Raw genomic sequence first — 25,502 nt, 5'->3', positions numbered from 1 at the left:
AGGTCTCTTTATAGACATATCACATTATGCGATTTCAATATTTTTATTTTTTTTAATTCTCTGGACATTTTAAACCACTTTCTTCTTAGTTTTTATTTAAATGTGATGTTTAGTGATTGTTTTGTCACCACCTTTACATGTTGCTGCACTCATTCAATAACTTTTGTTTACTTATTTTTATATTTGTTTGTGCTACAATGCAAATTACTTCCTGGCTTCTTTTTTGATTATGAGAATACATGATTTTCATTTGAAAATTACATTAAAGCTTCTATATGTCCCTGGTTTTTACATTTGTGTATCATTGTGGTTGTTTTATGTTTCTCTGATCAGCCGGTTTTGTGTCTCATTCTGCTGCTTTTCATCTCTGTGGCTTTTTTTCATAATTTTTTCTTTTGTTTTTTTGGGTCCTATTTTACTATTTTTATGGAAATAAAAAAAAACAGAGGGTCCTGGGCCATCAGGGACCCTCACCACACAAACAGTTCGACTCAGGACAACAGGACCCCCGTTTTTTTCATAGTATCGCGAGAAGAGAGCGAAAGTCTGTATGTGTGCGCGCGCGCGTGTGCAAATGTGTGTGTGTATGTGACGCTGCGTGGGGGTGTCCGCCTGATGTCATTTGGCAGAAGGGGAGGCTGAGCTAGCGGTGGGCACACGGCTGGAAAGCACAACAATACCGTTACCATTTTTTTCCCCCCTTTCTTTTTGACCGTCCAACATCGGGAGCCAGCACGCCGCCTTTCGAGGCTGAGAGTGGGGAGACGCTTCCAAGCTTCGCCACAGTGCCGCCGGGGTCCGGCAGCCGGAGGGAGAAGAGAAGAGGAGCGGAGAGGAGGCTGGCTGGCTAACGGACTGGAAGTACCAGATGCTATTCCAGCGGAGACGGAGGACGGGTTCGCAGCAGCGGGAGAGGGTGATGGCTTCTCGTTTTCCTGACGGGTAAACGGCTCTCTTGAACACGGGATATCACGGAGCGAGCGGGACCGGGGGCTTCAGCTCTTCTCCCTCGGCTGTGTGTGTGTGTCTGTGTGTGTCCGTCTGAGAGAGTACAATGCTAGCGCCGTCGCGGTGTCGGCCGTCGAGCAGCCTCTGGGCCGCAGCTCGGCGCACCGAGCCCGAATCTGGGAAGTAGCGTGCTAGCCGTCTGCTAGCCGCAGCTGTACCCGATGCTGCTGCTGCGGCGGCTGCCGCTGCTGCTGCTGCTGCCGCCGCTGCTCAACGACCGATCGGAGAGACGACACGCGCCGTCCGGGGCCTCCGCGCCGACCGAGCTTTTGTTTCGTGAGACTGGACCACAGCGGGGCGTTTGAGATGTGATGCTTTTGTGCGCCGCACTTGAGCCTTGTGTCACTGGAGGCTCTCGCCCGCTCGACGCGAAGGAGCTAACGTTGCTGCAGAATGCCCGGCGGAACCGCGGCGGCGACCTGCCGCTGCTTCTGAAGGGGCCGAGGTTAGACTGACAACAGCCCACCCCGAGTCCCTCCAAGCCCGGGGTCACATTTGGACTGCGACCGCCGCTTCCCCTCCTCCTCCTCCTCCTCCACATCCTCATCCTCTTCCTCCTCCCTCCTACATCACTCAGCGCTTCATCGCCTGGCGATATGGATAAACTGACGATCATTTCAGGGTGCCTGTTTCTGGCGGCAGATATCTTTGCAATAGCCAGCATCGCCAACCCAGACTGGATCAACACTGGTGAATCAGCAGGTAAACCGAGCAGAGAGCTTCTCTGTGTGTCATGTGTGTCTTGTTTCCTTCTCCTCACATCACAGAAAGAAAAAAAAAAAAAAGAAAACAAAAAGCTTTCCATCAGATAATTGTCTCAACAAAGAAATGCCCCTCCGCGTGCAGACTTTCATCTGCAGCAGCATCTTTTGTCCTCCACTGCAGCATTGTTTGTGTGTTATTATGGGGATTATGCTAATTGGTCCTCTGGAAGAAAAAAAAAAGAGTGATGGAGCTTGTATGTTTCCAGTAATTTTCAAGTTTTGCATGAAATCTTCCTGTTGTCAGGAGAAGTGATCCAGTCCATTAGGATTTCAGTAGGATGTCTCTACCAACAACAACATTAATATGCGAGAGGAAAGTGAGGCTGTTATGAGAGTTTTCTGTTGACTGAGCTTATATTTGCAGATACTGCATACACAATATACTTTTTTTTTTTTTTATTAATCTTGCAGTATACATTTTCAACTATTGAAGCATCAATACAAAGGAAATAACACGTACTTGGAACAGTTTGCCGGTTGTTTTTGTTTTTTTAATCATTGATTGGAAAAACCAAGCAATGTAAGAAAAGCTTATTTAGATGTTTGGCCTTTTTATCAGGTCAACCTTAAATTAAAAGAAACCTGTAGGTGGCTGTTGGTGAAAACTGGCTTCAATTGTGATTTTTTTTTTGTTTGTTTTTCATGGCGTCAAATCGATGAAGGGTCCCATTGCAGCATCCCCTGTTAGTAAGGGCAACTTGACATTTGCTGTGACCTCCATGTGATCAGACTAATCAGCAAGTGCAGAACGAATCAAAGCAGGTGCTTATTTAAGACCTCCCTGGTGTTGCTCCAGAGTCTCATGTGCTCTGGGGTCCTCTTGTTTTATTTGTGACAGGCTATTGACGGACAGCTGCTACTCTTTGTTCCCTCTGCAGTGAATGACAGCTTAGTAACTGGGTCAGGGAGGGTTCATCATCCACCAGGACACATCCAAACAGTGTTGGCTAAATGGGGGGGGATAATCTGGACAAAAAGTAATAACAGGACGCAGATGAAATGAGGACATCGTCGACAATGCCTTCCGTTTGATCACGCTGCTTAATGGGTCTCATCTCCAGTTAGGGCCGTCTAAACTTAGCACGCTGCAGAGCAGTGAGACAACCGCACTGAGCTCTACTCCCGTACCTGCTTGTCCTGCGAGTTTAACCTTTGCTATATTTAGACTGCAGTGTTGTGATGTGTGCGCGTGTGCGTGTTGTTATTATTAAAGTGGAGATTGCACAGTGACAGTGTTCCGCCTCACCGTCGCCCTTCTCACTTTCCGATCCAGGTTTGGCCTTCTGCTTTGATGATAGCGATCTGTGTGTTTGACGGTTTGACGGGTAGGTGATCGTCCGGGGGACATGTAAACTTCCTTCTCACCTGCTTTTCACAGCATTTCTTTTGAAAAACGGTGTGTTTTTGGAATAGGTAGTCAGAAAGAATGAATAGTGTAGAAAGCCGATGTCGGTCAAAACTATAGGCTGTCTTTGGTCTGAAGGGATCGTTTGATCTCTTGTGAATTTTGGCTTTGATGAATGGAGGTTAGATGTTCCAGTCGTAGGTAAAACATCAGCAGAGATTTAGATTTTCAAACCATTTCCAGGTGTTGTCACTCTGATGCTGTAAAGAAACTAGAAAATCAACATTATGTGCACTTTCAACTTCAAATGCTTGATGAAAATATGGTGTAACGTTGGTTCCCCTCGTCATACATTTATCGTGTAAAGTGCTAAAAAACATTTGCCAAACTAATATTCAAGTTTTATTAGATGTTTGGAATGTGGAGTTGTAGTGGAGTTATATCTTTTTACCTCCAGTTCAGTTTTTTTTTCTTTTCTCTTACCTTTGTTTGTATTATTCTGTGTTTTATGTAAGTTTTTCTAAGAGTTACATGTCTTCTAAACGTTCAAAAAACAAAAATGCAGATTCCTCTTCGCTGTGCTGCTTCCCTGAGTTTAAAGTTGACTGTTGTTTTTTTAGTATCAACTGCTGACCTTATCTCCTCCTCGACTCCGTTTGTAGTGTTTGATTATGCTTCAAGGTGATCTATATTCGGGTGTTTATTCAATAGTTTCTCTCTTCCTTGGAAGCTGCATCACTCTGTGTTTTGCATATTAACATTTGCATGTTGCGCTGTTGACTTTAAGGCCACTGGTACGGCTGAGCTGACATGCTGCTAAATGGAATTCAAGCCACTTTTTTAATTTTTTATTGTGATTGTTTTAAGTTTAGTTTTTTCAGTATAAAAGCCCCTGATCACTGCCTTGACATAAGTATCTCCAGTCACTCAACCTTTCACCCCATGTTGTGTTGTTGTTGTTGTTGTTGTTATTTTATTGAAGGCCTCTGTGCTCTTGTAGAACCTCAGTGGGACATTTTTGTTCTGCAAGCACTCCGACATTGACGTGACAGCATAGAAATAAGCCGACTTTGCTGAAAACCTTTTGGACTTTTACCTTCTTTTGTTTTGATGCCTGTTTATGTGTCAGCTGGTGAAGGAAAAAAAGAAACCAAGGGAAATTGTTGGTGCTGATTGTGGCTTGATTTAAAACCCATAATGACGGCAGGTAGGAAAATTGGCACCACTGACGCTCAACGCCACACATTGTGAGTCAGTGACAATGTCCTCACTCCTGTGTGAAATGCTCGGAAGAATTAGAGATGAAACTGATTTCCCTTGCTGAGCTTGAAGTCGCAGCAATTGCCGTGGCGGTGTCAGACAGAAACTGTGATTCTCGGCTGCTCTGCCAACGCTCGCCCTCCTGCAGATCCCCGTCACCACAGTGGACGTCTTTCTCTCCAGCCTCAATCACCTTCGAGGCGTTTTGTTTACACACCAAATCATCGTCGGGTTCAAACTGGCTTTTATCAGGCTGCTGTTTCAAAAGCTCGGTGGACCACGGTTTTCTTTACTATTAAACTATCCAAATGTAAAGGTAGCTGTTGCACAAACTATTTTGGACAAGTGCTCTTGTCATTGGAGCGTGCTAGCACTTGGCTTCCTCACGCAGCACTATCCTGTGATTACTTTGAGAGTGTTTTATCGCATTCCGTGAGCTGCTGAATGGAAGTGAAATAAAAGACGGCAGTTGATAGTCGAGCCTCTTTACAAGTAAGCAGCTTCTAAAGACCTGACAAAAAAGCATTTAGCATTTTCATCTTCTTGATTGTATTGTCTTACCGTCGGTGATTGTAAATAATCTCTACGCGACGGACGTTCTTTCTGAGAGCGGAAGATGTTTATTGCCCCAAAGTGGCTGCTATTCAGTATCACTTGTGTAATAATAAACAAGACAAATTTGTTTTCCACTCAGTACTAAGGAGCTCCAATATGCTGCTGAGAGTTTTGATTACGCTCTAAAACCTCAGCAGAAAAAGCTTCATAGTAGTTGGTTTTAGTGCACTGTGCAAGTACATCTGGCTTTCTTTTTATGAACGCTTGTATTTCACCACACAAACAACTACATAGCCCCCTGAAAAGACGGGTAGTACCCTTTGTCGAAATCGCAGGACATAATGAGTAGCGCTCACGAAGTGCTACTCCAGTTATAGTCTGAATCTGACCTGACCTAAAATAGATGGAATGAGAGACTATTAAATTCTCTTATTTTAGCTATCCCTTTTCAAGGCACAAGGGCACACAGTGACACTGATGCAGAATAACTGAGCTGCGGTTTCGCCAGTGCCGTGGCACTGATGGGCAAGAACAGAAATCACAGGCACAGACGTAGGAGACATGACAATGCTCACCAACGTCAGGAAGAAAAAAAATGTCTTGGCTTTCAAGTGTCGAGCGAACAAGGCTGTGATCCCGAACGTCTGCAGCAAATGTTTGTATCTTCTCTACCAACCGTGTTTTTCGAGGGTGCAAAGTGTTTGAACTAGCCCTGAACCCTTTTAAACAGTAGTTTTTTTTTTTGTCCTGAGTTGATCAGTAACGCTTTGCCACCTTCTTTTATTTCCCCCCCTTCAAAACAGTGTGTGACGCATCACTTGGTGATGTTATGAAACAGATATGCGCACAAAGCTTCCACAGGGGGAAGCAATCTAATGCATTTGTTTACACTCTGATCATGATTCCAATCCAATCGAGCCAATCTAACGAGACTGGAGTGTTTAAGTGATGCTTTTAATCGGATCACTCCACGTCCATGTGACTGCAGTTAATTATTATACCCCCAAAATGGGAGGAGATGCTCACACAAGTCATGTCTGACACATGTGGAGATAAACTGTTATTCCTTTTCTGCATTACAGCAGCATTTTCTAAAGTTATATTTTTATGTAAATGGTAACCGATCAAGGTTCCATTGTCCATGGAACACAATTTCACATGCGTGTCTTAACTGCAGATATGTGTGCAGCCTGATATTTCTTTAGCTTTGGGCAAAGCTTTGGTTCGCAGGTGAGTGAAGCTTGTTTTATTTAAATGTATTTTTATACGTTTGTGCTGGTAGCCTATTCTTCCTGTCTTTCTATGGGAGTTTGGGCTGTAGACAGCTGCGCTCCCGTGCCCCCAAAAAAGTAAGTGGGCACTGCTCAAGCCTCCAGCAGCAGCAGCAGCAGCTGTTTGCTGCTTTAGCTTTGCCTACTCGCCGCCCACCACAGCTCAGAGGCCGGTTTGACTCATCCCTTCAGAGCTTACAAACATCAGCACCCCTTGTACTCCACTACTAATGACGCCATCATCACGCCAAGGATGTGCAGACACGGCACTCATTTCCCCTCATTTGGACCGAGACATGGCGAGAGGAGTATTTTTTGATCATCGTGAGCGCAGGGCTTACTGCTGGGTAACGGGGTGGAGCGGGCGTCAAAGCGAGCGCGGATTCCAAATGGAGAATCGGCCCATTATTTTTCGTAAATGGCAGACGAAGGTCCCATGTGGGTGATTGTTGCAAACAAAATATATTGTGATGATTATTCTTGTTTCTAGTTTGCCAAAGGAAATGCTTAGACACACACACACACACACACACACACACACACACACACACACACACACACACACACACACACACACACACACACACACACACACACACACACACACACACACACACACACACACACAAGTCAATGTTTGCTGTTTGGACACAGGTTGGTTTCGTTCGTCTTCCTGTGACTCGGAAGATGTGGTCAGGCTCGAGAAATGCTTTGTGATTTTAACCAGAAAAACAAACATCTTTTGTTTCCAACTTTTTTTATTTATTAACACCAAAGGATTTGTAGTTTCTGACCTGCCTTCATCGCCTACCACAGAATTAATTGCGAATTTGTGGTCGCATCTGTAATACTGCTTGTTTAGGTAATAAATGGCAAAAAGCCACTGTAGGATCTCTTATGACACCCAGCAGTCCTCCATATTCACACATGGTGATAGAAGAGTTATTGAGAACCAGCTATGTGCTTTTAGTGTGGCTACCGCTGAGCTTTCCACTTTTCCAGCCACTTTTCACACCGATTAGGATACTTCTTCACTATGACTGCGGACACAAGGGAAGCTCAGCTCTTTGGACCTGTGGTGCGCCGTCGCTGAAGTCACTGTGACTTCCAGTCGGACGTTTGTGTCGACATGACTGTGTAATGCACCATTGTACACAGCCGCCGTAGACCCCGATGTGCGGTGCCCGTGAGCACATTTAACAGATTTTGAGACACACTTTCATGAGTTTTGACGCCATGAAAAGCTGCTGCAACCAGGTGTCATTTTTGCTTCGTAAAAACTGTGCAATCAATGCAAGTGCGTCTTGAATATTTAATTCGTCCAGTGAGAATGTAGAATTGCAGATTTCCAGAAGAAAATCTGATTTGGATTTTAATTTATGAATTATTTAATTTATAATTTAAGTATTTGAGAATACAATGTATGTATCTTCAATGGAGTGTGTGGAGGATTTTCCTACATCGGGCGCGAGCCTTCATAATGTGTTGTTTACCTGTGTCCCGGTAGCCTAGCGTGCCTGCCTGCTGTAACACAGGAATTCCACGGAGAGCTTGTGAAACAGCGGGGGGGCCCGAGGATCCAGGGGAAGTAGCCATAAACCGGTGAAACTGCAGCTTTCAAACTTTTGTCTAAAGTTCTCAGCACCAGCTTGGATTTCTCCACCTCACTCTCCTATTCTGTAATTTGCTCAGAGTAGCTCCGTGATATTGGGCTCACTTTTGAAGCAGGCTATTGAAACGAGCCAGTTTTGTCACGAGCCATGACCTCCAGTTTGTTTTTTTCTTCTTCTCATTTCACTGCTATTGCATAAGTGTTCCACTCGGTGAAAACCAGATTACCATAGCAATAAGGGGAGCGATAAGGTAACAACATCCTGGTTCTTTTCCCCCACCATGTGCTTAATGGCATTTATATCGCTTTTACTGTATTTTTGTATAGACGATCTCAAATGGGAGCTTTTCATGCGCGAAACGGCAGAAGTAGAAAACCCTGACTTCAATGTTTCCATATATAACAACATGCTCACAGACTCCCTGTGCAGACTCCCCAAGGCATTTCTTTTCAGCCGCCAGTATTGTTTGTGGGCTCAGAAGGGCTGAGTTAGTGTTTGGTTGTTACTGTAAAAGCAGTGCTTTCTCTGGGTGTTATAAAGGCGACAGGATTTCCTCTGGACAGCCTGCACAAACCCACCACACCCGCAGGAGCAACAGGAAGGTTTTCCTGTAACGGGGGGCTTCTGCTCTGTTTGCGTTCAAGAGTTCAGGCTCAAATATTCCTCGCACACAAAGGCGATAACAGGCAGGTTGTTAGAATTGGGTGCCAGACAGCCCAACAAACACTTGACCTTTTAAAAAAAAAAAAAAAAAAATCAGGCTGGCGTACTTGTCTCGTGTTTTTGTGTGCCCACCTGCCGAGCCACTGTTGAACTTTAATCACGACGCCAACACGGTTACTGGTTACCGCTTGTCTTTGAGACATTTGTGCTTAATCATCATTTTAGCTGGATACTTTATGTGGAATCATTTATAAATGAATGCTGATCAGTAGGAAAAAGAAAAAAACACAGCGGTCTGGGGATGCCTTTTCCTAAGAAAATTTAAAAATTGAATTTTTTTTCAGCAATGCAAAGCTTCTGAAACGGATGCAGAAATGACACGTTTTCACTTGAAACATCATGTAAACAGGGCCCCGAGTTTCAACTTTCTGGGTGAAATCATTGCAAATGTGTGAGGCGAAAGGTTCAGACCCTGTGCTGTTGTTTTGACTGATCCAGGAGAAAAATAGATTTGAGGTTTTTCTCTCATACAATAATTAATTATTATGAGACATGTCATCAGAGCAAAATTCACCCTTGTAAAACTCCTGTTTGTGCTCAGAGTTGAGAGAACCTCTGCCAGAGTTGTCAGATATGGAAAAGTTTAAGTGTGCTCAAGAGTGTTACGTTATGGTCGTCATTATTTCACATTTAAATGTGAAAACCCTGTTAAGTCTGCGAACGTGTCAGTGCCTGAGTTCTGGCAGCTTCTTCTTAAAACCCACTTCACACAATGTACATGTACCAGTGAACCCCCCCCCCCCCCCCATCTTGTCGGCCCTCTTGATCTTCACAGGCACTTCCTGCCCTTGCAGCCTCTCACTGATTGCCTCCCGTTCATTGTCGGAGCAATGTGACACTTTCCTGCTTACTCAGGTAGAAAGTCCCCTTGAGGAAGCGCTCCAATTGAACGGCTTGTCCCCGTAGTGGTTTGCGCCACTGGAGCACGCTCCTGCTCCGAGTACCGGCCTTCACCCTCCGCTCGAGTTTCACTCCCGAATCCATTTGTCTCCCTCATCCGATCAAAGATGAATGGGCACAGTGGAACATTAAGGCCCGTCATGTTTTCAATAACAGATGTGCACTGGCGCTCTCTCTCTCTCTCTCTCTCCCAAGATCGAAGACGCATCACTCAGAAGATGGAGAGCGCGGTTTGTCAGACGTGGTGGGTTTAGCTGAGCACGGCAGACTCTGATGTACATTACACTCGGAGACGAAGCGGCTGCAGATTTGTCCAGTGCCTCAGCAGTTTCCTGCGAAACTGTGCGCCTGTGATATGTGTCACGCCTGCGTGGGATACATTCAGTAATTGGCTAGATTGATTTGGTCTTCAGCCTCTCCTGAGGGCGGAAACAAAAATATAGCTATTGCTATAATTGCGCCCACCAGCATGAAGAAGGTAAACCTTCAGCGCATTGCCATCACTGAATCGGTGACATTTTAAAGCAGGTTATCGTCTTTATGTTCTACTGTTGCTTCACTTGCTGCTTCCCGTTGCAAACCCAGCCACTGTTACACAAACCCATTTGTCTCCACTTCACTGGTTTTTTTTACAAGAGGCCCGAACTCTCTCTCGCTCTCTTTTTGGGGTCTCGCTTCGAGTTTCTAGTTTTTCTAGTTCGGGCATCACTCTCAGCAGTGCTGAGTCAGTGAATGCTGGCTCTCAGTCGTTGGCCTCTGCGTTGGGAGTTAACGTAGGAGGAGTTGTTGCCGCCTCACATGAAAGTGTTTCCTCTCCACTGCAGAAATGCACTGTGCAGACATGGCCAGAATTCCTCCGAACACATCAGTACCTCATAGGTTCCTAGTTTGCTGCTGGAAATAGGTTGTTCCATGGGTGTGACAGAACTGCGGATAGATTCAATTTGACGCTCAAAAAGTCAAGATGCTCATTTGGGTTCATGCTAGTGAATATGGGGGGGGGTTATGTCAAGGTTCCAACTGAGTTTCATCCCAAGAACTTGTACCGTATATCCGAGTGAATGGAAGCATTTCTGTGCATAAACAGCAACTCCTCTTTCAATAAAATCTCAGCCTTTTGTAATTCAAACACAATCACTTTTAATGCAGAAGATACTCGATTAGCAATTTTAAGGAGCAGTCCTTTTGACAAGACAAGGATTACCTGTAATTTAGTTTTTCGGGTAAAGGGATGTCTGGCTCGTTGCCCATCCTTTGGATCCAAATTGCATCATCCAGGGAAATGTCCCTGTTCAAATGTCCTCAGTGTAAAGTACGAGTTTGGATTTATCCTAATCACCGTTATATTCTTCAGCTTCACTCCAATTCAGCGTGAATTTCATTAAGTAGCAGTGCGTCGGGTGTGTTCCTTTTCGCTGCGCTGCTTTAAATGGTTCTCAATCATTGGTTTTGGAGCTTTGTGCAATGGATTGTTGTTATTGCCCCAGAGCAGGCACTCCACCGCTGAGCAGGTGATTCAGCCAAAAAAAACTGTGTCATATCAAGTAATTGCTTAAAATAAGAAGCAATTTCGGTGGTATTTCAATATCTGCATAATCCATTTTTGCGCACGAGTTCTCCACACAGCAAACATTCAGAGTTCGTCTTAGGAATTCAAGAGGAGTCGTCAGTTTCCATTTGGTTGAAGTTTAAATTTATAGTCTCATCTCGCAATCTCTTAGGCTGCTGTTGAACAACGTGAGCTTTAAATATGCCAAATTTACAGAAAAGCTGGCAATACTTGTATTAATGTGTTTCAGCGTGACTCAAATAGCTAATTAACCTTGCTCGTCTCTGCAGGTGCCCTTACGGTCGGTCTGGTCCGGCAATGTCAGACCATCCACGGACGAGACCGGACCTGCATCCCACCGCGGCTGCCCCCGGAGTGGGTCACCACGCTCTTCTTCATCATCATGGGCATCATCTCCCTCACGGTCACCTGCGGACTGCTGGTGGCCTCGCACTGGCGCCGAGAAGCCACCAAATACGCCCGCTGGATCGCCTTCACCGGCAGTAAGCGTCCCAGACGGCGACACTCACACTGAATGAAAGCGCTTAGCTCACTGGACTTGCTGTCGGCGCATATTCCCTCAGAGGGTTCTCTCAGTCTTGTCTTGTCTCCCCGCATCTGTCGTGGTGTGTAACCTCTTGAAAATCACCTTTTGCCACATCACATATTTATGCGACGTTTATGTATGATGGGGAGGGGGGGCTTTAAAAGGAAAAGACACTTTCAGTCCAGCCCTTCTCTCCTCATTTACATTTGTTGCTGACCTGTGGGACATAAGAAGCAGCTGCAGGACATCAGTGTGTTTGTTTCTGAGAGAGACGCGAGGTCCTTTGTGTGCATTTGGCTGTGTTTGCATATGATTTTTTTTTTTTTTATTCTATTTTTTTTGTTCATGCTTGACAACTCCTCTTGCTCCCTTAAGCTGATTTATTAAGTAATGCAGCTTGTCTGCTCCCCGAGTGGGTGGCTTATGTGCCACAGCGTTTCTCTCGTGTTTTATCTCCCCGTTTGCCTTGAACATCGCAGCTCTTTTTTTTTTTTCTCTCTCTCTCTCTCTCAGATATGATTTCTGTATAGATGCATTTCCAACACTCAATAATAACTGACTGGGCTGATTTCGTAAGGCTGCGTGGGAGCGTGGAGATTGATCGGTCAGTTGTTGGAGGCCAGAGACGGTTTTATTATGTCAAAGCCAGATGCATTTTTCATGACGACAACTAACCTGTGGATGCGCACAAATGACCTTGAGCTCATTTCCTTTTCTGCCGAATGCAGATTGGCAGTTTTGATTTCGCAAACCTAATCACTTAAAAATACTTCAAGAATCACCACTTTTCAGAGTCCCACACATACCGGTCTGTCCGGCCAGCGCAAATCTGTGTCACAAGCTAAATTGAATTGAACCCAGTGGAGCACGGTAGTTAACGATCACACTCAAAAGAAAGAAAGTAGGTTTCCATGGCAACGGTTGTCACCCAGGCCCCCTTGTTAAGCTTCTGCTGGTGATGTTAGACAAAAGGTATATTATTAATCCACTCTTTTACTACACTGAATGCTTCGAGCTTGATGATTATCGCTGAGGAAATAAATGAGAAAATAAGGCTTTATGGGTGAAAAGATCTGTTATGTAGTCAAGGATTTTTATATTTTTTATTTGCAAAAAAATTGGTGCGTTGTTAGAGAAAAGAAAAGATCTTTATTTAGTATTCCCATTCCTAGATTTCACAGACTGAGCCTCACGTACCTCTGAAGGTAAAATTTGATTTCTGAAACCAAAATCAAATTTATGAATCAACTGAAAATCGTTGTAAATGATGCATGCAAACTGCTTTGCTTTTATTTTATTGTGGTTGTACCTGTACCAGTCTCCAATATAATGACCGGCAGCGCTAGCAAACGTATAACTACGGGCTTTGTTGTGATTCTGACAAGATCCGGACTTGAGTTAAAAGTTGTATTCTCACTTTGTGGAGAAACTTTTTTAAAATGTAAAAAAAATTTATACAGCGTCAACTGACATTATCACTAAATTTAACAAAAAGTATCAGAGTAGCTTTCCAAATCATTCTACTTTTTGTGAAGACATATATTAATATTGGCAGAATTGAGAGCCGCTTGTAATCCTCCCTCCACAGCAGTCCTAGTTTCATGTGGCCCTGCAGGAATGAATCACCCAGGCCTCGTACGAGTCTGGAAATGGTACCGAAAGGAAGGTTTTATGTTGCTGGATTTTAGCTACGAAAGGCCGACACCTTTTTCGCCACCCGTCTTGCGTGTGAGACCAGATGGGAGTAAATAAGGTGAGCCGAGTGAATAATTGGTGTTTGCAGAGGTCAACAGCTGGTGCTGTTTGAAAGTTGGAGACGCGTGCCAACGTAAAGACGGGGATGGAAAGGGGAGAGCGGGGAATACAGTGCAGTTCAGAGAGGAGACGGGGGAGGGGGCGCGGTTCATTCGGGGTGAACAGGTGATGAAGGCTGGGCGGAGGTGGGCGGTCGGTCGGTAGTGTAACTGGCCGCAGGCCTCCAGTGCGTGAATGGGCAGCTTTGTATGACCGGCATAGGCTTGCCTCTGTGTCTCTGTGTACACCCACACACCAGCAGGTCATCTGTAGGGGTGGAGTCATAATAAAATACAAGTCACAATACATGAACTGTACCGACACAAGCTGTGGTAACTAATGAAGTTACAACATCTAATTTAGTATAATTTACACAAAGGCCCGTTCCTTCTTTGGGTATTAATTCCAGCTTCGACAACCATATAAAATGGGATGTACTATAAAGGCCCTTTTGAAGAGAAAGCCTTTTTCTTTTTTTTCCTCCTTCACAAAGAAAAGAGTAATTAATTCTGTTCTCTAAATCCCTCAAAAAAATTGCCACATTTTCCCTCGAGCGTGCAAGGAAACACAGCATCTCGTGCACTCGTGTTTGCATGATTTAAAGCATCATATTCTGGCTAAAACGATTCTGACTTACAGACACATCTGAATATTTCCACATTTTTGTTGTTCAATTTGTCAGCTCTGTGTACCTTGTGGGAGTTTCTGGTACATCTGATGTGTTCTGGATGATTGATTTGCTGAATTCTTGGTCGTTGTTTATACAGTCAGTCATGTATAAAATACAAACAATGACTAGTAAGAAATGGCAGCTCAGTAGATTGATTTTAGATATAAATGAACAGTATCCATATACATGATCAATGATTGACTCCGAGCATGATTGACCCTGAACAACATAGGCCAGTGGATGTCACGCTGGGTTTTAGGCCCCCCCTGGTGGCCATCGGCGTCATTGCAGAGGGAGACACCCATGAGGAGAAAAATAAACGTGATTTATGTGATGATATATAATATATAACAATTTGTCAGTTTGGTCCCTTTAAGCACTAACATCAGATTACACTGACCTCCTATCTGATCATATTGAATTAAGGTATTTCGTTTAAAGAGATCACTGTTGAAGCTGCTAATCCTCATTTCTTCATCAACATGAAGACAAAATGTTTTCGTGTACATCATTGTTGATGTTAGGAAATTTGAAGGCAACCATTCTATGGCTTGATGAATCCCCACAAGGTCAACATAAAGAAATGTGTTCAATAATCACATTGTTCTCCTTTGACACTGTTTTAACAAAAACTTACCAACATGTCAAATCTCAAAGAAGCAAATCTCTCAATTTTAATGAGAAATACTTTAGATGCTTTCACTCGCACCCCCATTACCGAGCATTGCATTTGTTGTGGTTCTCGTTAACAGTCCTGGTGCAAATTTAACAGGTTTTATTCGATCGACTTGTTGGGAATCGGGCAAGATGACTTTTATTGGCTGCAATGGAGCTTTTTAAAACTCCTCCATCTTCTTCTGTCAGCCTTGTTACACCGTCTGTGCACTGTGTTTGCTGCACAGTGACTCTTTGTCAACTCGACGCACATATTTTGATTGTGTGTTGAAAGTGGTGAAGCTGCGGCAGATGTCTCTGTGCGGGGTAAACGCCTCATCAGTGAATCCACCCCCGCATAACCATCACAAGCAACACACGCTATCAAACATCGTGGATCAAAACAAGTCACGACGTTGTTCGTCGAGAAAATGGGGGTCACGCAAACGAAATGTACACACGATAGATTAATCGTATACGGACTCTCTTGGACCAGATCCCAATTATAATTTCCTCAAGCTGCTTATTTGGTCTTCCGATTGATGAATTAATCAATTGGATATTTGTATTTATCTCTGTCATGTGAGTGCAAAGATAATTGCCGATCCCTGTGGCAGCCGCTGCTTTTTGATCAGTGTAAGTCGCTGCAGTTTCAGCAGCAGCAGCAGGTGAGCAAGGCTCCGTATGTCATCAGTTTAGGCACTTTAACGAAGCAGTGGACTGCGAAGTGCACCTCAATTAAAGTCTCCCGCGACGCTCACAGGTGTAACGCTGAGCCTCGTATTTCTGGCCGCCTTTTTGCTTACCTTTCACCACGTCCCTTTTCACCATCGCTGCCGCTCTCTCGCCTCCAGGATGAACGCGTGGCCAAGAGTAACGAGCAGCCGAAACAACAAGACATAAATATTAACTTGTGTCTGTCCCGGGATGCGGGGGCTTAGCGGCCGGTGGTCATTTGTGCTCGCTGACGGATTGGAGACGAGTCAGCACGCCGCTCATTCAGGGAGCCTTAGTCAACATGCTGCATATCTAGTTTTTACACAGCTCTCCCCGAGCGCCCGCTCAGCAGTCTGACAAGACCGACCAATTGAACAATACCCCCTGGTTTTAAGTGAATCAAGTCGCCGCACGGGCGACATGAGTGCTACGTTTGAGATACTTTGGATAATGCTGCAGACAGACGAGCCAGCAGGAAGTAATGATTTTCAGATGGCATATGTGTAAGTATGATGTGGTGCATGTCATGTAATTAATGAGGTGCTGAATCATAAAGACATTTAAATCCTGATGTTACATGTAGACTGGGGGGGGGGGGGGGGGGTGGAATAATCCTGCACACAGGTTTCTCCTCTTCAGTAAAGTGAAATCAGATTTTACAATGTGAAGATGGGCAGCGCAGCGGCCGAGCATCAACGGCATCAAATAAACGGGGTAAAAAGGTGGGATTAGAGGCTCGCAGGACACGGCAGGATCATGAGGATTTGTGGCATTTACTTCCTATCTGGCAGGTTAAACTCTGCAAACACTGCTGTGTTCACACAGCTACATGGCTAATTTGAGAGATTATATGCAGTGATGCGTCATCCCACATGCTGAAAATACACTTGTATGTAAAGGTTACGGTGTTTGGGGGGGGGGAAATGTGGATCACAACATTTATAATGTAGGCCAACCTTGTTATTTCCTAATTATGCATGCACGCTCTGAATTATGCTTGGCAAGTCAATTATTTAACACATTTATGTCTCAAGGAAGGATGCCTCTCCAATGCGTTTCCATAGCACTTGCGATATTGTCCAACTTTGGTAGCATCGTCCATGCACTTTCTTTAACCATTATCATTATGTGCATGAGACATGATGCATTCAGAAAGGATTCACTCAATTCCAACACTCCCAACAACAACAACAAAAAAGGCTAATCCTGCAAATGTTGCTGGTTTGAGATGAGATTCTGTGGCGTTGCTCTGATAATGAAATTGAGAAAGAAAGGTGAGAAGCTCACGTATGCCAAGGACGAACATCCCTGTTTTTATTAAGTGCTGGTGCACTTTACATTGTAGGACAGATGAGGGTGAAAACCACCTGACTTGGCGAGTTGTCAACAGCCAATTACTTGTTCATTCCCTTAAGTTTGTTTCCTACTGTGTGAAAGATTTTTTTTTTCCTCATTTCCTGCACCTGAAGAGACATTTATTCTCTCGTCTTTTATTAGATATTTTATTTATTGCCACGGCCGCCTCTTGACGCAGCATGAATGTCAGTATTGTGTTTTGTCCAAACTGTCGACATTAACTGACGGCACTGTGTCGACTTACTCAACATAATTACACGCGACCTTCCGGGCGCCGATTGTACTTAATAACACACAAGTCACACTGCTGCGCACACTGGTTACGTGTGATTGTTCACAGTGCAGCTTTGTGGACGACCTCCCACCGAAAGCATTGCAGCTGTGGGATGAATGCTCTTCTGAGGCAGAAGAGGAGCAGGACAATATCTTATAATACGTCAACTGTTGTTTTTAATTGACGATATACAATTTGCTATTCAGGAGTCAGGCCGTTGGCGTCTAACGTCACCGCGTGTTGCATAAATGAACTCCGCTGGACCTCGAGCCACAGTTGACGCGTCTTCAAAGGAAGCGGAAGAAATTACCGTCATCCTGCTTAGCGACAGCCTTTTATTCTCCAGTCACATCCGCTTTCCTCACCGGGCAGGTGAAGCTCCACGACGACGTCGTTACAGACCTCCGCGCGGGTCCGCCGCCGCAAACGCAACCGACACACGCCGGGCAGATCACACACTCTGTGGAGAGCGATTTTTTCCCGTCTTAACGATCCCCAGCATGCGGCCGACACATCCGGCTAATTGGTCCCGCTGGGTTCGTTTGCCGATTTTGAGAACCCACCAATCCGTTGCGTTCACACATGAAATCGTCAGGAAATACAGAGGACGCCTGGCGGAGCCAGCGTCGGATAACAAGAGATGGATTAAATCCATATTCAACAGGAGCAATTTGTCAAACTGTGGTCTGAGAGACACGCAGTGCAAAGTGGATTTTGCGTGAGAACATGTCTGACATATGAAAACTACTCTAAAGGTTTGCACAATAGTTTCTGGTAGCAAAGTGCTTCTGAGTCTTGACCTGAATATTTGATTGACAAGTTGCATTGTGGGGGGAGTTCGGTGGGAGGGTTACCGAGAAAGAATGTGCGGAATGGAAACACAATCCCATCTGACTCTTACGGGAGCGTTTCTTTTCATCGTGTCAGAGGTCGGAGGAGTACGTCTTTTAATTGCGTCACCCGCTGGTCACTTCAGAACACAATGAGACGACAATCTTGCAGCGGCGTCTATCCTCTGGACCACTCGTTCAAAACATCCACGTCGGGCAGGACTGAAGCCGATATCGGCAGACTCTTAACAGTCACCAATTAGCGTCGGGTGCATGCTCAAGCTAAAATCTCGTCACCAAAATAAAGCTGCTTCTTATGGAAACAAAGGCCAGCTGACCTCGAGTGACAGCTCTTTCTAAGCAACAACACCTGCGTCCTCGTGGCGTCCTCCACTGCTTCCTTTTTTTTCTTTATATCGAAAAACACTTCTTCTGGAAAAAGCTGAAAAGCACTGTGCTTGTTTAGAAAGCTTCCAATTGTACTGCGTTAATCAGCCCGAGGTGGCTGAACGAGTTCGTGTGGAATAAAGTATACTCAACATTCTGCAGCTTTTTTTCTTTTTTTTTTTAAGGTGAAAAATGCAATAAACTCATTTTAAGCTCAAGGACAAAACCGAATGATGATTTAATTTTGCCTACAAATATTTCACACACAAACTCTACATCAACTTTACGCCCTTAAAAGCTGAAATGAATGCCGCTGCTTCAAGGTTTCTTGTTGCCGATATGTGACAGAAATTAAACTGTGCCAGAATGCTTCCTTATCTAGTGCCATATTCGAAATATTGTCGTTTAGATTTGTAAATACAGAAGCAGCGGCGTGGAATGCTCGGCAGTAGATTTCAGTGAAAACGTCAAACCAATTAATTATAAATGGTGGTTGTTGTTGCACATTCATAATGACCAGAACTGAATCTGCTTCCGCGTGCAGGGAAAGTCAAGCGCGACTTCAAGTCAATATTTTATGAGGTTTTTGCTGCCGAGGTGCACATTTATGGTCAACAAACATCTGTAGAGAGAGTGCGGGGGTGTGTGCGCATCACATGTATTGTGTATTAGCACCACGGCTCCATACTTGACATACTATAGTGTTTAATCATTGGATTTGATGTAGTGTAGTTTATTATACTGCTAAAATTAACGTGACCTCTTGTGCTTCATTAAATGTAATACCACAGCCACACGGAGACGCATTGAGAAAGGCTCACGAGGCAGTCGCAAGCTGTTGATGGCGTGCAACATGCAGGTGTTGTTTTCATAATCTGTTACAAAGGCCTCAGTTAACCACCTTTGTCAACTGTTAGTTTATATCTGTGCAGTGTTGTTCTTGTCATGTAAGTCTACCGTAGTGGAAATGCATGATATTCTGTATCATGATGCCAGATTGGGTCATGCCGAGTCGCCGTGCAGCTCAATGTTATGTTGGGTTTGCACAAAAGCATCTGGCTGGGCTCAAAGGGAAATGGCACATTTTTGCCTGAATTTGGAAATCGTGTGTTTCTCATCTGTTTGTAAGTGTAGTGCAGGAGTGGGTTGTTCCTGGGAATTGTTTCCCTTTGGGACTTTGCAGGGTCGTTTAAAGAAAAACACACACACACAAAAAAAAAAAAGCGCTTACGGAACAGTCAACATGTTGCAGCGTGTAATCAAGGCTCAACCTTTTCAATTAACTTACCGAAGCCTTCAGTTTCAACAAAGTGGCAGCTCCTCCCGTGATGAGCTTGTGTTTGGTTTTACCACAGTTAGAAGGAGCCGCTCTTCTGTTAGATTTTATATCTCAGTGTTTTCAGTTGAATGCAATTGTGTGTTGGTCCAGTGCTTACATGCCACTTTTCTTTCCGACACAGCTCCCTTGTCGCCGTTTCCCCCGATGAAACCGGCTCAGTGTCTCCAGCCCATATTAGTGGCCGGCGGCTGCATGACGGCTAAGCTGCTTTGTTCTCGAACTGAAGAACGGAATGGTTGAACAGATGAATATTTATGGTGCCGACTAGCGAAGGGGGCGGGCGTTTAATTGTTCAGCTTACTAATTGTGTGCCGAGCGACGGCCAAAATCCCCTGCTGACGGCCGAACGCGTGTTTTAGTGTCCTTCGCCATGAGCAGCTCATTTAGCAGCTGCAGCGACTGTTGGCCGCCCATAAATTTTGGAAACTTTGCAAAGGCAAGTGCGGAATGACTGCAAAAATAATAATGAAAAAAAAAAAATGGATTGAAACTACTGAAAATATGCTTGAGGATTTGACTCGAGACTTTCAGTCGGATGTGAACAGAATGTGCACGGTTGGATTTTAATCCAACAGAGACGGTCCCACATTTTACTTGGCGACAAACGCTCTGAAAGAATCCCTAATCTATGACAAATGTTGAAACGGGGAAGTTACATAAATTCCATGTACATAAATGACATTTCATCTTGCAGATTCGCGTTGAACACCAGCATGAATCTCTTTGGTGTAATTGTTCCTTCAAAGCCATTTGAAAGACATTATTGTCTCTCACTAATGAACTTGCTAAAATTGACTTGTATCTGGACCGCCCGCTCAAACTCGTATGATTATGCTCAGTTTTCTGAGTCCAGTGTGAAGAACAAAGACGTTTTAACGTGTGTGACGTGTGGGTGTGTATGGATCCGTGACGCGGTCATTATTTCGACGTGGGGCGCAAGCTAACATTTCTCGTTTCTCTCTTTTCAGTGATCCTGTTCTGCATGGCGGCGCTCATCTTCCCAATAGGCTTCTATATCAACGAGGTGGGAGGCCAGCCGTACAAACTGCCTAACAACACGGTGGTGGGCTCCTCGTACGTGCTCTTCGTCCTCTCCATCTTCTTCACCATAGTGGGACTGCTATTCGCAGGGAAAGTTTGCCTCCCGGGCTGAGGACTCCCGACGCGCTCGCCTCCGGACTGACACGGGAGGCTCTGAAAATTGTATGGGGATTTACAAAAACACAGCAATGACTGAAAACCGAATACAACAAACTGTGGCCCGGAGCCCGAAACGGGGGAAGCCTCTGCTTATGCGTCAACGGACCGCAGCAGCACGGAAGTACCTAAAACTACTAAAAGACGAAAAAGAACAAATGAACCAAACGCTAAAAGGGGGACCGCGGGCACAAACGAGGGAGGAGGAGTGTGAGCCAGGGCAGCCCGGGCTGCCGCAGCGCCCTGCCACTGTTCATTTCAAATATGGCCGTCTCTCTGTTGTTGTTCTGTTGGAGAAGGGTGCTTAATGTGCCGCTGTCATGGCAACCGCGGCCACAGTGCTGGCGCACATTTCTGGAGGACCACTACAGCCACTCCTCGACTTGATTCCCAGCCGTCCGCCCCGCCGCCGCGCAGCAGCAGCAGCAGCACACATCTGCTTCGTCACTACCGCTCCTGTTGCTATTTTTGGCTTCTCTCGGCTATTTTCAGTTTCAGCCTTTCTGTTGTACAATTTGTGTTCTCTTTTCTTCTCCCCGCTCCCCACCTCCCCCGCCATCACCTTTTCCGATGAAGTAGTTTGCGTGTTATTGCCCTTAAAGGGAATTTGGGTTTTTTTTTGTCTTTGTTTAGTTTTTTTTCTTTTGTTTTTGTTTTTTGCCAACTTGTGTTTGGAGCAGGATTGATTCCCGCCAGTCATGTCACATGGTCGCAGGTGTGTGTGTGTGTGTGTGTGCGTGGGTGTGTGTGTGTGTGTGTGTGTGCATGTGCGAGGGAGGTTGAGGAGAGCAGCTGTGTTAGCAGCTGTCTGGACCCACACATGTGATGCTGCGGGAGAGAGAAAGACGCAGGTGTGCTTCCTCTTGGTCTTCGACCGGCTCCGGAGCAGGTAGCTGCAGGCGGGTTTGGGCGGGGCGGCGGGCTGGAAAGGGTGGTGGTGGCGGTGTCAGACGACCCCGAGCAGCAGAACAAGAGGTCACACACCATAAAGGAGAATGCCACTCAGTTATTCACACAGACAGTGGAGGACTCGTAGTGAGTGTGGACAGCAGGTGATTCACTCGGCTCCACCCGTCATGCCCATACACAAGCTTTACCAATAACTCGGAGACTGTGAATTTAGAGAATAACCACCCTGAACATAAGCACACTTCCTGTATTTCTAGTAATACTCTGATTCATTTCGTTTAGCCACACACAGAGTAGTCTGTTTGAAGTAATTTTCAGGATATAAATGACTGAGGTGTCACTTTTCAGGAGGTTAAGGTGATGACATATACTCCAACGGACAGTATTATATTATATTACATTACATTACATAGCGTTAAAAAACAAACAATGCTGAAAAATGGTGGTATTCTCCTTTAATGTTGGACGGGACTGAAACGAGCCAGGAGTGGGGGGGGGTTTTCTTCTTTTCTTCTACTTCTTCCTTTTCTTTTGATCTCGATTTGTGCAACTATGAAGGCACCGGGACTGCAGGTCAGGTCCAAGCATATGTGGCTGTGCCTCTGTGTGCTGCTCATAAGGGCTGTGAATGTAACACACACACACACACACACACACACACACACACACACACACACACACACACACACACACACACACACACACACACACACACACACACACACACTGCAGTGTGCATTCAGCAGCTGCAGCAGATTATTATTTTTCATCTGTACTATTTCAACACATCAACATCCAGCTGTCTTCTGCTTTTTTTTCCACGATGATTTCCGAGGTTTTGAACGCCGTGGGTAAAGTTGCATATTTATTCGTGACGCACAGTGTTGGATTTACTTTCGGACCTTTAGGAGTATTTTTACACACTTTTAAAAATTCAATTGCAAGCAAATCTAAGGCTCCCCTGTCGTAGACTCAGCAGTATTATACGCTCTTTATGATAACGGCTCAATAGCTTGTTCAGACATTAAATACAGGGATTTCAAATATGCACACAGCTCAATTTGATATGTAGTCACGCATTAAGTTTTCAGCTTTATTGAAGTAGAATTTTATTGGCTCTCACTTCTGCAGAAATGTCAATGGAGACATTATTAAAAAAAAGATCAACGATCAACTAACTCCTTAATGAGTTTTATATTTTAGATATAGATCAAAAGAAAGGTCAAACGGCTTAAAATGATAGACATGATCATAGTATGGGAGCGTAAACATTAAAATAACATTGTGAAGTCTGATATACAGTTATGACCAAAAACCTGTCTCATATTTATGAAAGAATTGCAACTAAAAAAAACAACGAAAAAACATGAATTCACTGAGGTTATAGAATATTATGTTGAATGTTCCAATACAAAATAAAGTCATATTTTAACCTTCTCTTTCTGGTTTGTGTTTCGTCACATTTGGGCAGATTTGCAGCACCAGAAATGAGAACTAATTATTTAACAGTTCCTTAAACTTCTTCACTAGATTCACACTTATTGCGTGAAGAAAAGAAAAGAGAAAACACGAGAATTTTCAGGCACGTGCTGAAGTCATCAGGAGCCTCTTTTAAAATGTATTTCCTTCGTCAATTTGCAGACCTGCAGCTCTGTGCAGAAGAATTGGACTGTTGTGATGTGATTCTACTGATCCATCGCGTCATAACAGCATGACCAGCTCCAGATTTGACAAAATAGGGAAACAACCCTGAATGCATCCACTGTTGACTAAAGAGCAAGTGATCCTGGAGGTGATGCTGTGGCGCCATCAGAGCCCTGATCTCCACATCATGAGCCTTTCAAGGTTTACAGAAACGGTCATTGTAACAGTGCAGGAGGAATCTGCCTTTTGGGGATTTTTTTTTTTTTTTTTCCTTCTGAGAAATAGTTGTGTGGTTGATTATTATCAATTAATTGCAGCGTTGCAACAATTTACAGCGGAGACGCATTAAAATGATCCAGTTGGATTTTAAGCAAAACTATAACAACAGCAACAGCTGCTGGCTGCTTTTATAGACCGCAGAGATTTATAATTGAAAGCCTCTAACTCGCAAGCAAGGAGACAAATAGTTTGTATTGCCTGTGGACCTTCAGAGTCATCAACAAGAACACAAGTCGGGGCGCGTTACATAAGGGACAGCATCCGGGCCTAAATGCACAGTGCTGTATATACAGGAGGTGTACGTCACTGGTTTTAATTTTCTTTATGTCTGCGTGGATGTTCGGCTTCGTCTGACTCACACCTCTGCTATCATCTGACCTGGCCATTGAGAAACACACAGCCTCAACATCTCTGCTCTTCAGCAAACCTTTCTGTATCAGTTTGCTCCCCGTGCTGCACACTCGTCACTCTCCAGCCCTGAGCTTCCGATCCCCCACCCCTCCATCACACACAACCAGTTCAGGATGCTCAGAATATTATCGGCGGTGTTATTTCTACTCAAATCGATTGCAACTCTTATTTTCAATCATTTGCAGCTCTTTCATGAGTCATCCCAAACTGTACAAGCTCACACCGGACTGTGGTGCGAGCATGCAAGCTACTGACACTCAGATCTCTCCTGGAAAGTGTGCGTGTGTGTATGAGTGTGTGTGCGTGTGCGTGCGGCGCACAGTCTTAGCGTTTTTGTACTTCTGTTTTCTGCTCAGCTCTTCTTCTTCTCCTCGGCTCGATGATGTATCCTGCTAAAGTCTCCACTCTGCAGCGCCCTGTCCTGGTTGGTTTTAGTATTGTGCCATGAGCTGTTTTTGTTTCATAATGTACAGACACAAAAAGGCAGGATTTGTGTATTAGGAAGCACTGTGCATTCAACAGTATAGGTAACAGACATAGAAGCACCACAAATGTATAAAAAAAGAGAACTTCTTACCTCATTGTTTTGTTTTTTTGTTTTTGTTTTTTTTGTTTTTCTGCTATTATTTTCTAATGGTGGCAACGTGTGTGCCCTCTAATTTGTCTCTTGCCTTGATCGGATGTCTACACATAAAGCCTATGATCATAGGAAATTATTTATCACTGAATAAAAGAGGAAAAAATTGATGTGTGTGCGACTCTGACACAGTCTGTGTTGTGCTTATTTACATGGAGGTAATGACGGTCTACTATGGGGAGTGGAAGGCCGACAAAATAGTTGTTTACTCAAGGCCTTTGTGACAACTGGCGGCAGAAATTTAATATCATTAAATACAAGAATGATGTGTGAGGCGATACGGGTGTGTTTGAGTAAGGCAGAAAGGAGTTAATCGGTTAACCAATGAGCAATGGTGAAGCTATGTCAGAATTAAAAAAAATAAAAAATTAAGTAGTGCCAAAAAACGGTTACAAAACTATCTAAAGATTTTCATTTATTGTTTGTAGCGCTTACTGGAGCTGTGGGTTTTCTCCATATGTTTCACCACGTTCATCTGAAGAGAAACCTTTAGGCAGTATCTAATTATAACAAAATGTCAAGTAGTTTCGATTTTTATGAAAAAGTGAATTAAATGAGTCCATATTTAGGAGGACATTTGTAATATTTGCATTATAACCAGCAGCATTTTAGTATTTATTTGGGAGATGATGATTGTGTTCGGCTCACATTGGAATATTAACATTCTTGGCTGACTATCATTTAAAAACCATCCCTTGAAAATGTAATAAATGCAGCAAATAATAATAAAAAAAAAAAGGCATAGCTGCTGTATTCATTCACTGAGGGTATGTACAAGACACAATTCTTTCTCAATGATGAAATGTAATGTTATTTTTTTATTTGGGATTAATGCCTTTACGCATTGCATTACTGCTTGCTCTCGGCTG

General features: G+C 44.2%; 1 protein-coding gene across 1 annotated transcript; it reads left to right on the top strand.

The window, feature by feature from the left end:
- Positions 1-637: 637 nt before the first annotated feature.
- mosmoa (modulator of smoothened a) lies at positions 638-24,741 on the top strand. The gene is made up of 3 exons (XM_080511425.1): positions 638-1,710; positions 11,279-11,491; positions 20,525-24,741. The coding sequence occupies exons 1-3, from the start codon at positions 1,605-1,607 to the stop codon at positions 20,707-20,709; spliced, it is 504 nt and encodes a 167-aa protein (XP_080367551.1). The 5' UTR covers positions 638-1,604; the 3' UTR covers positions 20,710-24,741.
- Positions 24,742-25,502: the final 761 nt, after the last annotated feature.

This window comes from Blennius ocellaris (genome assembly GCF_963422515.1).
Source record: "Blennius ocellaris genome assembly, chromosome: 16".
Lineage (NCBI taxonomy): Eukaryota > Metazoa > Chordata > Actinopteri > Blenniiformes > Blenniidae > Blennius > Blennius ocellaris.
Note: the sequence above shows the minus strand (reverse complement) of the source record. Positions and strands in the feature narration are given on the sequence as shown.